General features: G+C 39.4%; 2 protein-coding genes and 1 long non-coding RNA gene across 4 annotated transcripts in view; 1 reads left to right on the top strand and 2 right to left on the bottom strand.

Annotated features, from left to right (window-relative positions):
• Window positions 1-14,124, top strand: part of LOC125761956 (AF4/FMR2 family member lilli) — a 40,260-nt gene that overhangs the window by 8,733 nt on the left and 17,403 nt on the right. For both annotated transcript variants that reach the window (XM_049423578.1, XM_049423579.1), the window contains one exon: window positions 82-201. In XM_049423578.1, the coding sequence (XP_049279535.1) occupies window positions 82-201 (120 nt within the window). The remainder of the gene's footprint in view (window positions 1-81; window positions 202-14,124) is intronic.
• LOC125761975 (uncharacterized) lies at window positions 404-1,522 on the bottom strand. Its single transcript, XM_049423608.1, has 3 exons — window positions 1,352-1,522; window positions 1,093-1,260; window positions 404-1,022 (listed from the first exon to the last, which is right to left on the bottom strand). Exons 1-3 carry the CDS (start codon window positions 1,436-1,438, stop codon window positions 918-920), a joined length of 360 nt encoding a protein of 119 aa, XP_049279565.1. The 5' UTR covers window positions 1,439-1,522; the 3' UTR covers window positions 404-917.
• On the bottom strand, window positions 2,358-2,831 carry LOC125761976 (uncharacterized). The gene is made up of 2 exons (XR_007418152.1): window positions 2,616-2,831; window positions 2,358-2,548 (listed from the first exon to the last, which is right to left on the bottom strand). It is a non-coding gene; the product is annotated as an uncharacterized LOC125761976 (long non-coding RNA).

Here is a 14,124-nt window from a genome sequence, read left to right as displayed (position 1 = left end):
AAGTAGTAATTCATCCTTCGTCATTTCACACAATTAGCTGTAATATTTTGTTTTTCAATTTTAACAATTTATCCTCATTAGGCCATTTTGCTCGAAGGCAAGTACTGGAAGAGAAAATGCAACGTAATCAAGGCAGAGTACAAGAAATGGCGACGGTTTAACGTAAACAGAGCATTAGGTGCAACTAACATTGTCGATACGGTAAGTTTATAGTTTACAACTTTATAAGAAACATTTTTTACATATGTTCAACCCATTGACTCCACGATACAATGTCCATAAAACGGGTGACAAGATTACCGTTTTTATCATTACCTGTTTTACAGTATCTTTAGTGAATACATCCTTGTTTTTTTTTTTTATTTTATTTGAAAACATGAGTTGACACTAAGCGAGACTGTACCGTTTACTGCTTCCGTGGCAATGTTGTGTTTTTGGTTTTGGTTTTGTTGTTTTATGCAATGTGCGAAAAATCGTTTATTCCCACTATCTATACGCATGTTGCCAAATAAAAAAAAAATCGGCTGATACTCTTATCTCCCAAAACACCTTTATCAGCAATCAAAACTTTGCCTTTCATTCACAGCAACGAACATAAGTGTATTTGTGTGCGTTGTGTAATAATGCGTGAGATATCGAAAATTTATTTCAAGCATTTATGCAGGGTGGTGTTTCCCGTTGTTTTGTTTTTTTGCTGGTTCTTCTCTGAACGGTGACCTTGATTTTCTGCGTAAGGTGTTCACTGTTCGTGAATGACGTGTGTGGTTTAAGTAGAAGAACGTTCCATCATATCATGTCCCAGATAAGGCTGTATACGGCGACTGTACGGTAACACAGCTGAGGAATTTCGTTGCGAACAGTGTTTCACTGATCTTAATGTTTTGTATGAAATTTGTATGTAAAAAAATGTGAGGCATTTAAATCGTTACAGAACCGTTACTAAACAATACCATCACATCATCATTTTCAAATTGTCGAAACTGTATCAATATAACCAAATATGTCACCATTGATGTTAGTACCTGTGAATAAACAAATAAAGATAATGAAAACACATATCAATGGAGAAGATCTCACCTATGCGTCCCATACCATGCATACGAGTCTGTTGTCAAGCACGAACAGTCCTCCCACCGAAAATCGCTGCCGTTTTAACTGGTACAAAGTTTGAAGATGAAAGTAATCCAACCATTTCCATGCTGGGCAATTCTCGGCCATTTCTCCAATGTTGTTCCGAATGGCGACATTCGCACTGTCAATCTAATTCAGAAAGCAAGACAGGCAAAGATGTTTCATCATTAAACACACACACACACACACCCACCGGAAGTCAAATCGTTTTCAAATGCACCTGATCATGGCAGCTATCGCACGCATACCCAGCAAGAAGCAATATGAGAAGGAATAAACTCTCCCAAAACTGTGTATGCAACATCATCCATTTACTGTCAGCGGGAAATTTGCCATACTCTGTGTTGCAGTACAGAACGAAGAATTGGTTTGTGAGTTGCACCTGTACTTGTACCAGTATCAGCAGCAATAGACCCGCAAAGTTATCATTGATATCATTCACCAGAGTGATACCAACGTGATAGTGATCGAGAAAGATGTTCCACTGTCGGAAGTTGTTCAACAATGCACCAAACCGTTCGACCCTTTCCTGTATCTGCTTGAAGCGCATTTTAATCACCAGCACACAGACAGCATATATCAGGATCGCTATAAGCAACACGTACAACCGAATCGCTTCGAGAACTGTAACAAGCAGCGGAAAATGTGTGATCGATTCACGGGCAGTGAGTACGAGCGCTAGCAAATATATTACGCCGCCGATGACGATTGCGGTTGCAAACCTTCCTAAACGTAGGGACGAAACGTACCAACTGTTGGTACGCTCCCCAAAGAATCGCCAGCTTCTGTCCGTGAATAGTTCATTGTAAAGCATTGCAATACGCGCTCGTTTGGTGAACGTGATCAGTTGCAGGTACATGATGATCATTGGGAATGTTACAATATGTACTAATAGTAGGAAATTGAAAACACGTGACATCTGGCTACGCTCACCGGTCCACACCTGGTACCAATCGAAGCACGTGTGAATACTGAACAGGGAAAAATTAATGCCGAAAACTACCAGATTTACCAGGGAATTTGTCTCAAACTGATCCGTTTGGCTATTGTAACGGCAGGGAATAAGGTGCAACACGTTGCCCACGAATAACAGCACCCGAAGATGTGCGCAAAGGTGTGCCATGTTTTTGCGATACTCGGTACACTAATAACTACTAGGTTGTAAGCAGCTAGGTTGAACAGCCCAATGTTTTGCAGTGCAAATGAAGATAAAAATCTCTTTGGCATTTAGTTTTGCTGCACATTAAAACATTTATTATCTCGATTATTAATTATGCATATACATGTTTCCCGACCATTCCTCCCATTAATGGAACGTTTCAGAGCGATTAGCAACGGTTGTGTATGAAAGTTGTTCCGGTTGCAATTGGTCAAACTGTATCAAGATGACCATGTACGTAAAGATGGAGCTAAACACCTGCAAACGATAACGATTTGTTTCAATCAATTGAATAAATGCCATATCAGCAACCGTTGTCACTTACCATATGTAGCATCGCGTAATCGATATTAAACATTCCACAGGCCGAAAACGCTGTTTGTCGGTCGAGATTTTGCAGCAAAAAACATTTGATTCGCTTCGCCAAACGTGAGTTACGGTTGTGATCATTGCCAAGATGTAGCACAAGTTGAGCCGTTTGTTGAAGCTATTTAAACAGTGTTTGGGGTTAACTTTCGTAAAGCAACGCTTGTACGTGCACTAACCTGATCGCATGTGTGTTGACAGCCCGTTACAGTGACCAGCACAACGGCACCGTAAATAGTTTGCCACACCTGTCTGAGTGCCCACTGTGCGTAATCTATTTCCAAACCCTCCATGATGGCAGGACGGCCGAGTTGCAGTATCGTGAAGGCATCGAACAGCAGGTACACCATCTCGATCAGCACGAGCAGTATGATCATCGTCAGTGGGAAAGAGAAACAATAGTCGATCTGTCGTAGCTGTGCTGCGTAGAGCTCAAATCTTTCGATAAAGTAACGTACAGTTGGTTCCTGCCCATGATGGCGCATCTGATCGAACCGGTACAGTGCCCTCAGCTGTTTCATCCGCACTCCAATCGCACCGACACATATCCGATGTACAACGGTCAGATAACAGACGCCAAAGATTTTCATCGCCACACTCAAACTTAATAGCCGAATGTTCATGTCCTGATGGTACACCAAATTGCAACAGGTCATGGTCGATACTGCCAACATGAACGCAACAAAATGACCCCGATAATCATGTTCCTTCTCGAAGCTCTCGTACCGGTCTAGCAACCAGTCGGCGTGGAAAAGTGCGTTCAGCATACGAGTACATCGATTGCGCCGGCTAAAATTGTTTAACAATGTGCAGGCCACAATCGACACGTACACACCGATCTCGATGCACCCGACGGCCGCCATGATGGGGGAAATATTCTCCAGGTAGAATGCGGTCATGAACTTCAGATCAACATACCAGAATGGTACCGTCATCACTATACCGAACGCGAACGCTAGCCTGTTGAAGACTTTCTGTTCAAACTGATCCGTCTCGGGGTTGTAACTGCACGGTAGCAGATAGAGTAATCCGGCCACCTGGAATATCCTGGCATGCTTTCGATAGTAACTAGACATCGGAACTGAACGTAGAAATTCGCCGAATATATCTTAGTGGTTCGTGAATGACTGGACATACAAAGGCACTGCTAAAACGCACATTCTGTTGTGTGTAGGATCTAATGACGTTAGTTACAATGAACGACTCAAATAGTTACTGAGTTCATGTGTTACGGTTGTTTTCACTACGACATATATTGATTAGCCTAGAAGTCTTACAATAAAATATTCATACAGATAATGCTCCTAGACACTCATTGGTACCATTATCTAACAGTTTTAGTTCTAGTTAATTGCTTATTTGTGTTATCGATCGAGAATTCTGAACTTCGTTTTTTGAGATATAGTTTAATTGTCTATTACCAATAATACAGCTGCCATTCATGCAGCTCGGTTGGATTAATTATTAGAGCACAGTAAAGACGTCTATTTTTGGAACTATCAATATAATAACGATCATCGATCGATCAAGTACGGCTCTTTGTTTCTCGGTGTAATATCTTTCATTAAAATCCACCATTACCGATCATCAAAGTCTTTAAATGGAATAAAACGCAATACATCTTTTAATACATTATAAATAGTTTGGTAATAGTTTTAGTTAAAAATTAAATGAAAATTTTATACAACTTACCTGTCAAGCAAACCTTGAATGTATATAATATTACTTAAACCACAATTTAAATAACTTATAGAAACAATGTAAGGTTTAGGAAAGTAAGCAAACACGTTAACTCTTCTGAATTTCAACATTTTAATACCGTTTATTGACGTTTAGCTGATTTATAGTTCTGAATTATGAATCATTAATTGTTAAGAGACGCCATAGTCGTAGTAAATCTTAATCTTAACTTCAACTGAGTTCTATTAGAGTTTGTAAAATAACGCTTGAAAATTAACCTTTACATCGAGAAGTTTTCCTACCCATGATGTAAATTGAAACACACTTAACCATTTGAGGTATACAAATAAAGAACTCTTGTTCTAACAAGTGAAAAAATGATAAAGAATTATAATGAAGTATCATAATTATATCCTCAATTAATTACAGTACTTCTTAAAGGGATTGCATATTTATATTTTATATTATTATTTTCTCATCAACTCAACTAGTTTTTCTTTACTGAATTGAATTTCTATATCCCTAAAACTGTCCTGTGTACGAACAACATAAGCTAGTTTATTTATACTTTACGGTAGGTTAAAGAAAACTAATTCCTAGCTCAAAGTGAACATATCGTAATGGATAAGGTTTTGTAACAGAACAACCGTACACTACATTTAATTAGTCGTCGCGTTGCTCGTAATATTGTAGCCATCTTGAGGTTGCGCTAGATCATTTTCCAGCTGTTTGAATTGTATCAGTATTACCAAGTACGTCACGATCGAACTGAAAACCTGTTGAAATAGAATGGAAAAGAGGTACACAGATTAAAATGATGATTGATTAGACTGCAAATTATGCTGTGGGTTGCTCCATACCATGTAGATGACAGTATTGTCGATGTCGAAGAAACCACATGCGGAGAACTTTTTCTTCTGATGTAGATTTTTCAGTAGAAACTTTTGTATCTGCTTTGCCGCGCGCGTATTCTGTAGCCTATAGTCGTCAAAGTGGCGTGTACACAGGGCCGTTTCTTCAACCTATTAAAGCATGGAGAAATAAAACATAGTACAGATGTTAAATCAAGTTAAGGGAAATAGGATCCATTTGGTTCATTGACAAAGGGGTTGAATTACAAAAGAAACAGGCACTATAATATCATCGTTCCGATGAATACCTCTTGAGATGTGTTGGCACACGCAGATATACTATAGTAAGCAAGTGCTCCGTAAAACGTTTGCCATATGTTGCTAAAAAATGAACGCAAAATATCGTTCTTAAGCGGTAGTAACGTGGAGGTTTCTATCATGGTATACACATTTTCTGCCAAATAGATAAGCTGCAGCATCACTAAAAGCATTATCAACATAACTGGAAACGAATAACAGCGATCAACCTCAGCAATTTGTTCGGCATAGTGATCATAATGATCTAAGAAGTAGCTTAAATATTGCTCAAACTTTTCACTCGCGTATATCATCCTCAGTTGTTCCATTCGCAGCGCGATAGCACGCACGTGAAGTCGGTGTACAAAGATCAGTACCCAAATCGCAAGGAACCGGGTAGCGATCATTACTGTCAAGATCTTTATTTCAACACTATTGTAATAGGAAAATTTAGACCAAAAGCAAATCACTATGAACAGCGCGAATATCTGTATCTTTCGATTGTCGTTATAGCGATCAAGATGTAGTATGGGACTACACCGATCCAATATTCTATCCGGACGAAAGAGTACATTCATCATTTTCGTAATACGTTTTCGTTTAAAAAACACGTTCAGCATACTGCACAATCCGACACTGACGTATAATAGCAGCTCAATGCTACCAATCGCTGCAAATACGGTCGTGTACGTGCTGAGAAAGTTGATTGCCATCAGTCGAATGTCGTACACCCAGAACGGTATTGTAACTGCAAGAGCGATTATTAACACTATTAGGTTCTTCTTAGTGGCTACGAATAAACCCAGCTTCTCGTTGTAGCTGCAGGGTGTGAAATATAGCAGCGAGGCAATTTGAAATATTCCTGCGTGTTGCCTATACAACGTAGACATTCTAATATCCTGCTACTATTCTTTGTGTCTGCATTATGTTGAGCGCGTACTGAAAGACTGAAGGACGCAAAGAAAATAACAACAGATACACAGGCACAGGTGGATGTCTGTTGGGAATAATTTATCTAATGACTTGGGTGTTAGCATCCAATAACGTTTCTCTAAGTTATTGTGAAACATGGTACATAATGAATGTCGTCCATTCACGTGCGCTAATTACTTCACCTCATTATACTTTCATCAGCAACAGATGCCTTTTTGCTTGGAGTAACATCCTTACACAAATATCATTGGTTGTTATAGCTATTGGCTAATTTAACTTCGTTTTTCCAACAGATGCATAGATTAGATTGCAGCTCTTAACATCTGATGTAAAAGCGGGAACTCTTGGCGAACGATAGTATGGGATTGCTCCTCAGTAAACGCAAAGTAACGGGGCGTATAGATTAGCTCTTACCTCGTTTGAAGCTTGCTGACACGAAGGAACCATCATTAGGATAAAGTTTCCGTACGTCGCTTGCCAGAATTGGGCGATAAACCAGTTTTGAATGGTGACATAATTTCTGTCAACTATCTGTCGCGTACTTAACACCCGAAATCCTTCGTACGCCATGTAAGCTAACTCGACCATTGCTTGTAGTAGCATGCCCAACAGTGGCACGGACAAGCATTCATTGATCTGCTGTATCTGGGCGATATATCGCTGGTATTTTTCTATGAACATATTGAGCAGCTGTTCAAAATCAGGGCCGTGCTGGTTCTGCTGGAAAAGCATTCTTAACTGCTTCATTCGTAGCTGTATCATACTGACGCACAGATGGTAAAGGTACAGAAACTGAGTTGTCAGAAGAAATCGTGTTACTAGTGTGAACTCTAATATTGCATGGTATCTATCTTCCCAGTGTGTAAAATTATAGTAAGACACAAGTATAATGACTACACACAGGATCTTGATGTAGCGGAAAAATAGAATAGATAGTGTAGAAGCCTTCACTGTACCACTTCTCACTTCTAGTTCACGATCGTCCACGAAAAGAACATTCAACAATGTTAGGATTTTTTTACGACGCACAAAACTGTTGCACACCGTGCAGAGTGGTATCGTGCAAAACACTGTTAGTTCTACGATAAAAATAGCAAGTGTAAAGGCTGAAAGATGAGGGGAACGGTTAAGAAGCACGAAGAATAAATCGTGATAAATATAAGCGAGCGATATTAGCAATCCAATGCCGAACGATACGAAACTGGAACGCATCTGAACGAAACGGTTATGCGCTGAATCGTAACTTGCAGGAAGAAAATAAACCGCTGTAAGGAACCGGAACGATAAACGGTTCTGTCGAACACACGAAGACATTGCTGGAACCACGAATGTCACAAACGTGATGGTTGAAACAGAATAGAACCGTCTTGCAATCGGGAAAAGTACTGGACAAAGTTAATTTAGATTACGAAACGAAAACGTTGTAAATAAATTATAAGGGCACATGTTATTGTTTGTCCGTCCGTGTTTACCTGACCTCCTAAAATATCAACAAAACCAAAAGTGGTCAAAGTTACCTGCATGGACGTCAAATTACTGGTGATCCCGATCATGAAGATTTCCGCAAGGTATATCATTTGCCAGAACTGTCTAAAGAAAAAGCCAAACATTTCCCAAGACGACATAAGGCTTAGTCGATCAAAGTTATCGTACACATCATATACTGCCACAGTTCGTTCGAGCAGAATCAGCAGTATAATATAAGTGAATGGAATGGAAAAACACTGATTCACACTATCGATTAACTGATAATAGCGTTGAAATCGCTCCAAAAACATCATTACGTTAGCTTCATTTTTTGTGAGCGTAAGTAACATTTGCAGCTGTTTCATACGCTCTTTGATTAGGATCGCACACGCCCGATACAGCTCCACCATCAAGAACATGCCACAGAATCTTACCAAAATGACCCAGTATAGTTTAAAAATGCTTGATTCCTCAATGAATAGAAAATTGTAGAAACAGTTTGAAAGTACAAATAGCGCCAACACTCCCAAGCTGCCACTGTGACGCGACGAAAGGTCGATCGTGACAGCGGTTCGTTTGATCGTCGTCCACTCAAGTATCCAATCGTCCTGGCTAAATAGTGTATTGAATAGTTGTACTATCGTTGCCCGATGGTAGAATGTGTTGAAGGCAAAAATGATCAGCATCAACGCGTATACTACAATGTAAATCACCACGATTCCTAACATCACCACTGACAACTGACCAACGGAATCTTCTATAGCATAAATGTCTAACCATAGGGAAGAACTGTAAAACATAATGCTCAGTACAAAAGCAACTATGTTGTGCCAGGATTGTTCAAATGTTTTTGTACGATAGTTGTAATTGCACGGCAACAAATACATAACATTTGCCATCACGAACAATTTTCGGTAACGGTTAGCGAGCGATGTCATGTTGTCAACTGTTTATTTCAGAGAGCTGAGCTGAGAGAAGAGAAGGGTTATCAAGCAAGAGGCCAATTTCATTAATTGATATCATAATGAAATAATCATCAATTTGGCCATATGTATCCACTTTAGGAATAGTAGCATTCACCTGTAAACAAGGTTGTTTAAATCACTTCAGAGATGTCAAACCTATTCCTGCGAGAGTTGGTGATATTAGAAATATTTGCAATTTTTTGTTATTTTGTAACATTTTTTCCTAAAACATCTGGAAGCGAAATATCGTATTTGAACGAAAAGAACAAAAAACCAAACCATTTAAATTACCTGTATCGATGTCAAACTACTGGTGTTTCCTATCATGAAGATTATGGCAAGAGATATCGATTGCCAAAGCTGTCTGAGCAAAAATCCAAGCATTTCCCTAAATGGCATATAGCTTAGACGATTAAAGTTATCGTATATATCGTATGCTGCCACAATTCGTTCGAGCAGAATCAACAGTAATATATGAATTAACGGAACCGAAAAACATTGATTCACACTATCAATTAACTGATAATAGTGTTGAAATCGCTCCAAAAACATCATCACATTAGCTTCATTTTTTGTGCGCATAAGTAAGATTTGCAGCTGTTTCATACGCTCTTTGATAAGGATCACACACGCCCGATACAGCTCCACCAACAAAAACATGCCACAGAATCGTAGTAAAGTAAGCCAATATAGTATGAAAAGAGTTGGTTTTACGTTAAATATGAAGTTGTAGATACAGTTTGACAGTGCAAACAGGACTAACACTACCCAACTGCCACTGTGACGCGACGAAAGATCGATCGTGACAGCGGTTCGTTTGATCGTCGTCCACTCAAGTATCCAATCGTCCTGACTAAATAGTGTATTGAATAGTTGTACTATCGTTGCCCGATGGTAGAATGTGTTGAAGGTAAAAATGATCAGCATCAACGCGTATACTACAATGTAAATCATCACGATTCCTAACACCACCAATGACATACGACCGAGTGATGCTGCAATAGCATCAATATCTAACCATAGCCAGGAACAGTAAATTATCATGTTCACCACAAAAACAACTATGTTGTGCCAGGATTGTTCAAATGTTTGTGTACGATAGTTGTAATTGCACGGCAACAAATACATAACATTTGCCATCACGAATAACTTTCGGTAACGTTTAACGAGCGATGACATTTTATCAACTGTTCGATTGAGACTTCGAAACGATAAAGCACCCTTGTAGATGCGTTTGAGTTCTATCAAGAAAAAATCATTTGGAAAAAACGCAATTCCTGGAATTGTTATCGTAAATAAATAGTCATATATTGACCATATGCTTCTAGAATTTCACATCCAACGATCGCATAGTGTAATAGAGAAGGCAAACACATGTTAGCATGATTGTAGTATCACCTCAGGGATGTCAAACCCATTTCTATTGATGCCGCTGGAGGAGTTAGAACGCATTATTGTGTCAAAAGGTACGTTCAACTGACAATTATTGCATAGTTGGGCATTTTTTGTGATTGTTACTACTTTGCTATTGTATGCTGGTGTTTTATGTCCTTTATAAGATCGATGAATAATCATAGGTAAAATACTAGTTATTAACCAAACCAATGCTGAGATGGTTAGATATTACTATTATGATTAGATATTACTGGCCTTTTCCTTCTTAACACACTGGTTACAAAAATCATTTTTTACCTTTTTACGCGTGCTCTCACAAGACGAAACAGTCAGAAATATAAAATTGCAGTATAACACTTGCCACAACTGACTTAGTGACCAGTCTTCAAAGTTATGGTACATCTCACGATCCGGTATGCCAGCGGCGATCGTATGAAAGCATTCGAACAGGAAGTACGAAAGTTCTACCATCCCTAGCGCAAGTATAGCCATAAGCGGTATGGAAAAGCAACGATTGATCTGATCTATCAGCACCACATAACGTTCAAACCTTGTTATGAAAATATCGAGAAAATAGTCAAAATCTTCTCCGCGTTGCTTTTGGTTGAAAAGTGCTTTCAGCTGCTCCATCCTCAATCCCACCATACACACGCACAGATGGAAAAGGTAGAAAAACTGTAACATAATCACAAAACGTATCACGAATGTGGCAGTTAGCATCTTGTGTGCTGCAGTTTCGTTCGCGAATAAATTGCATATTTCGAACAGTATAACAAGTGTAGTTAAAATGATAATATACACATAATATGCTCTGCCCATCCTTATGCATGTCGAATCTAGAAAATTATCGTCGGCAAACACAACATTCAGCAGTTTTGTCATCCGTTTACGATGGAAGCAATTGTTCACAACAATACAGAACGGAACGGCGGCGAACAGGAGCAACTCGAACAATACGATCGTCAATGCAAACGGTGCCAGACTAGCAAAGTACACGTTTTGCATAAAAAAGTCGTGATATAAAAACCCGAACGACATCAACAAACCGATACCGAACGATACGAGATTGGAACGGTTTTCAACGAAAGAATATTCTGCCTTTCTATAACTAGCCGGTAAAAAGTAGATCGCTGTTATGATGCGAAACGTTACACGGTTCTGTCGTATGCAGGTAGACATGTTTTTGACCGTATCCACCTGATATTGGAACGCTACTATCGTATTGTCGTACTGATGACTAGTGCAATTTAGTAGTGTTCAACGTGTTCGTGGAAAGCGTGCTTGTAAATAATTTATTAAATTCAGTCTTACTTTCAGCTATTAGTCGCCGTATGTTGCGTGCACGAAATAACATTCAGAACGTTCGACGCAATATACGCAGATGTCTGGAGTAGATTGTCACAGATCCAGCGTACTCAAATATATAAACAAAAACATATTGTAGCTATCTAAAACTTTATGAAAAAGTGTTTGAATCATTATTAAGAACATTTGTAAAGGTTTTTTTACCTGCAAAATGGTTGCCCCACACGTGTTTGAAAACTGCACGAACATTATAATGAAGCTAAATTCCCACACTTGTCTGTAGAGAAATCCATATAAATCCCTGGTCTGCATATTGGTCATCTTCCTTACAATGTTAAACGCATCGTACGCTGACACTGTCTGTTCAAGTACAATAAGCAGCATAACATGAGTTATGGGAATGCAAAAGCACTTGTTCACATCGTCTACCAACCGATGATATCGTTGAAATCGCTTCAAGAACACTTCCACGTTATATTCCACAATCGCTACATTATCATTTTTCGTAACCATTAGTAAAAGTTTCAATTGCTTCATGCGATCCTTGATTATTAAAACACAGGCTCGGTACAGCTCTAGGAACAAAAACACGAAGCCAAACCTAAACGTAATAGTCATGTCCAACAAAAGTGCTGCTTGGTCATCCACAAAAACGATATCATACAAACAGTACAAGCACACCAGAATGATCAAACGTACCAAATTGCCACTGTGCGTTGACTTATTCATTTCGATCTTCAATTCTCGCATGTCAATCCGCTCAAGCAACCAGTCTTCATATACAAACAAGTTGTTCAACAATTGAACAAACTGTTTCCGATGGTACAATGCATTCAGAATGATAGAATATATTACCAGGTTGTACTCTGTCACATTCATCGCCATTATCGCCACGAATACCGTCGACAAAGTGGTGTAAAATGTTTGAAACATTACAAAGTCGTACCATACAAAAACTCCGGACAATAGGGCGATGCACACGCAAGCGAACAAATTCCAGTGCGAATATTCGAAAGATCTCGAGCGTAAGTTGTAGTGGCACGGTATAAGATGGCCCAACGCTGCCACAGTCAACAACGGACGATAACGCTTCAACAGGGTTGACATCTTGTCGAACAGTGTGTTTGATGCGAGTCCTGGTTTAACGAACACTACTGCCTGCATGAGATGGATCAAGTGAGTTAATCAAGCTAATCAGAAATGGACATCTGTCCTTCCAAAACAGATTAACATCTGTCATTGTTGTATAAGCAAATGTAACATATGTGACGGTTCCATTGATTGTGAGCTTGATTATTATTTACTTATCAGGGTCTATACCCGCTTCGCGGTCTTGGCCTGCTACAGAAGTCCTCTAAATCGCTCACAGTCGAGCACAGATACTTCAAGGACTGGGTTGTCCAGTGCCATTCGAATGACATGACCAACCCACCGGGTCCTTCTACACATACGGGACTAAAACTTATTCTTAGCATCTTCCTCTCGAACACGGCTAAGAGGGTTTCGTCAGTTATGAACAGAGTTCATTTCTCAGAGGGGACCTGAGAACTGAGACCGTGGGAAATAATGATACCATTTTTTCGAGTTTTTCAGTGTATATCTCCCTTGAACAAAATATTGATAGAAACATTGTTTTTGGTGATCTTTAAATATAATTTACCTGCAAAATTGTAGCATCGCACGTGATCGCTACTTGCACCAATATTATAACGTGTGTAATTTCCCAAACTTGTCTGTAGAGAAATTCATAGAAATTCCTTGTCTGTGTGTTGCTTCTCACCATTAGATTGTCAAACGCGTCGTACGCAGCCACAGTTCGCTCGAGTACGATGAGCAGTAGAATGTGAGTTATGGGTAAGCAAAAGCACTTATTCACACCGTCGATCAACTGGCAATGTCGTTGAAATTGATCCAAGAACATATGCACGTTACTTTCCACAACCACCTCATCGTTTTTCGTAACCGTTAGTAAAAGTTTCAATAGCTTCATGCGATCCTTGAGTATTAAAGCACAAGCTCGGTACAGCTCTAGCAACACAAACACGAAGCAAAATCTTACCAGAATAATAATGTTCATCAAAACTGTAGCGTGGTCATCCACAAACAGAATGTTATACAAAATGTATAACAGCATCAGCACAATCAAACGTACCAAATTGCCACTGTGCGATGATTTGTCGATTTCGGCGTACGATTCTCGTATCACGATCCGCTCAAGGATCCAGTCGTCGAATGCAAACAAATTCTTCAACAATTGAACAAACCGTTTCCGATGGTACAGTGCGTTCAAAATAATACAGTATGTTAGCAGGTTATACACCGTCATATCGATCGCCAATATACCGACCAATACCGTCGACCACGTGGTGTAAAATTTTTGAACCATTACAAAATCGTACCATACAAAAATACCGAAAAATAGACCGATGCACACACAAGCGAACAAATTCCAATGCGAATATTCGAAAGATCTCGAGCGTAAGTTGTAGTGGCACGGTATTAGATGTCCCAACGCTGCCACAGTCAACAAAGGACGATAGCGCTTCAGAACGGTTGACATCTTGTCAGACAGTGT

Source organism: Anopheles funestus, chromosome 2RL, assembly GCF_943734845.2.
Source record: "Anopheles funestus chromosome 2RL, idAnoFuneDA-416_04, whole genome shotgun sequence".
In the NCBI taxonomy this organism is placed as follows: domain Eukaryota; kingdom Metazoa; phylum Arthropoda; class Insecta; order Diptera; family Culicidae; genus Anopheles; species Anopheles funestus.
The sequence above is the reverse complement of the archived record's forward strand: the minus strand, read 5'-3'. Positions and strand labels throughout refer to the sequence as shown.

Bases quoted from the DNA above. Each gene is read 5' to 3' on its own strand.
- LOC125761975 (XM_049423608.1), bottom strand. From the start codon at position 1,438: ATGATGTTGCATACACAGTTTTGGGAGAGTTTATTCCTTCTCATATTG. The intron at 1,261-1,351 runs GTGCATTTGAAA...TTTCTGAATTAG, and splicing joins GCGATAGCTGCCATGATCAG to ATTGACAGTGCGAATGTCGC. The intron at 1,023-1,092 runs GTATGGGACGCA...GTTTATTCACAG, and splicing joins ACAACAGACTCGTATGCATG to GTACTAACATCAATGGTGAC.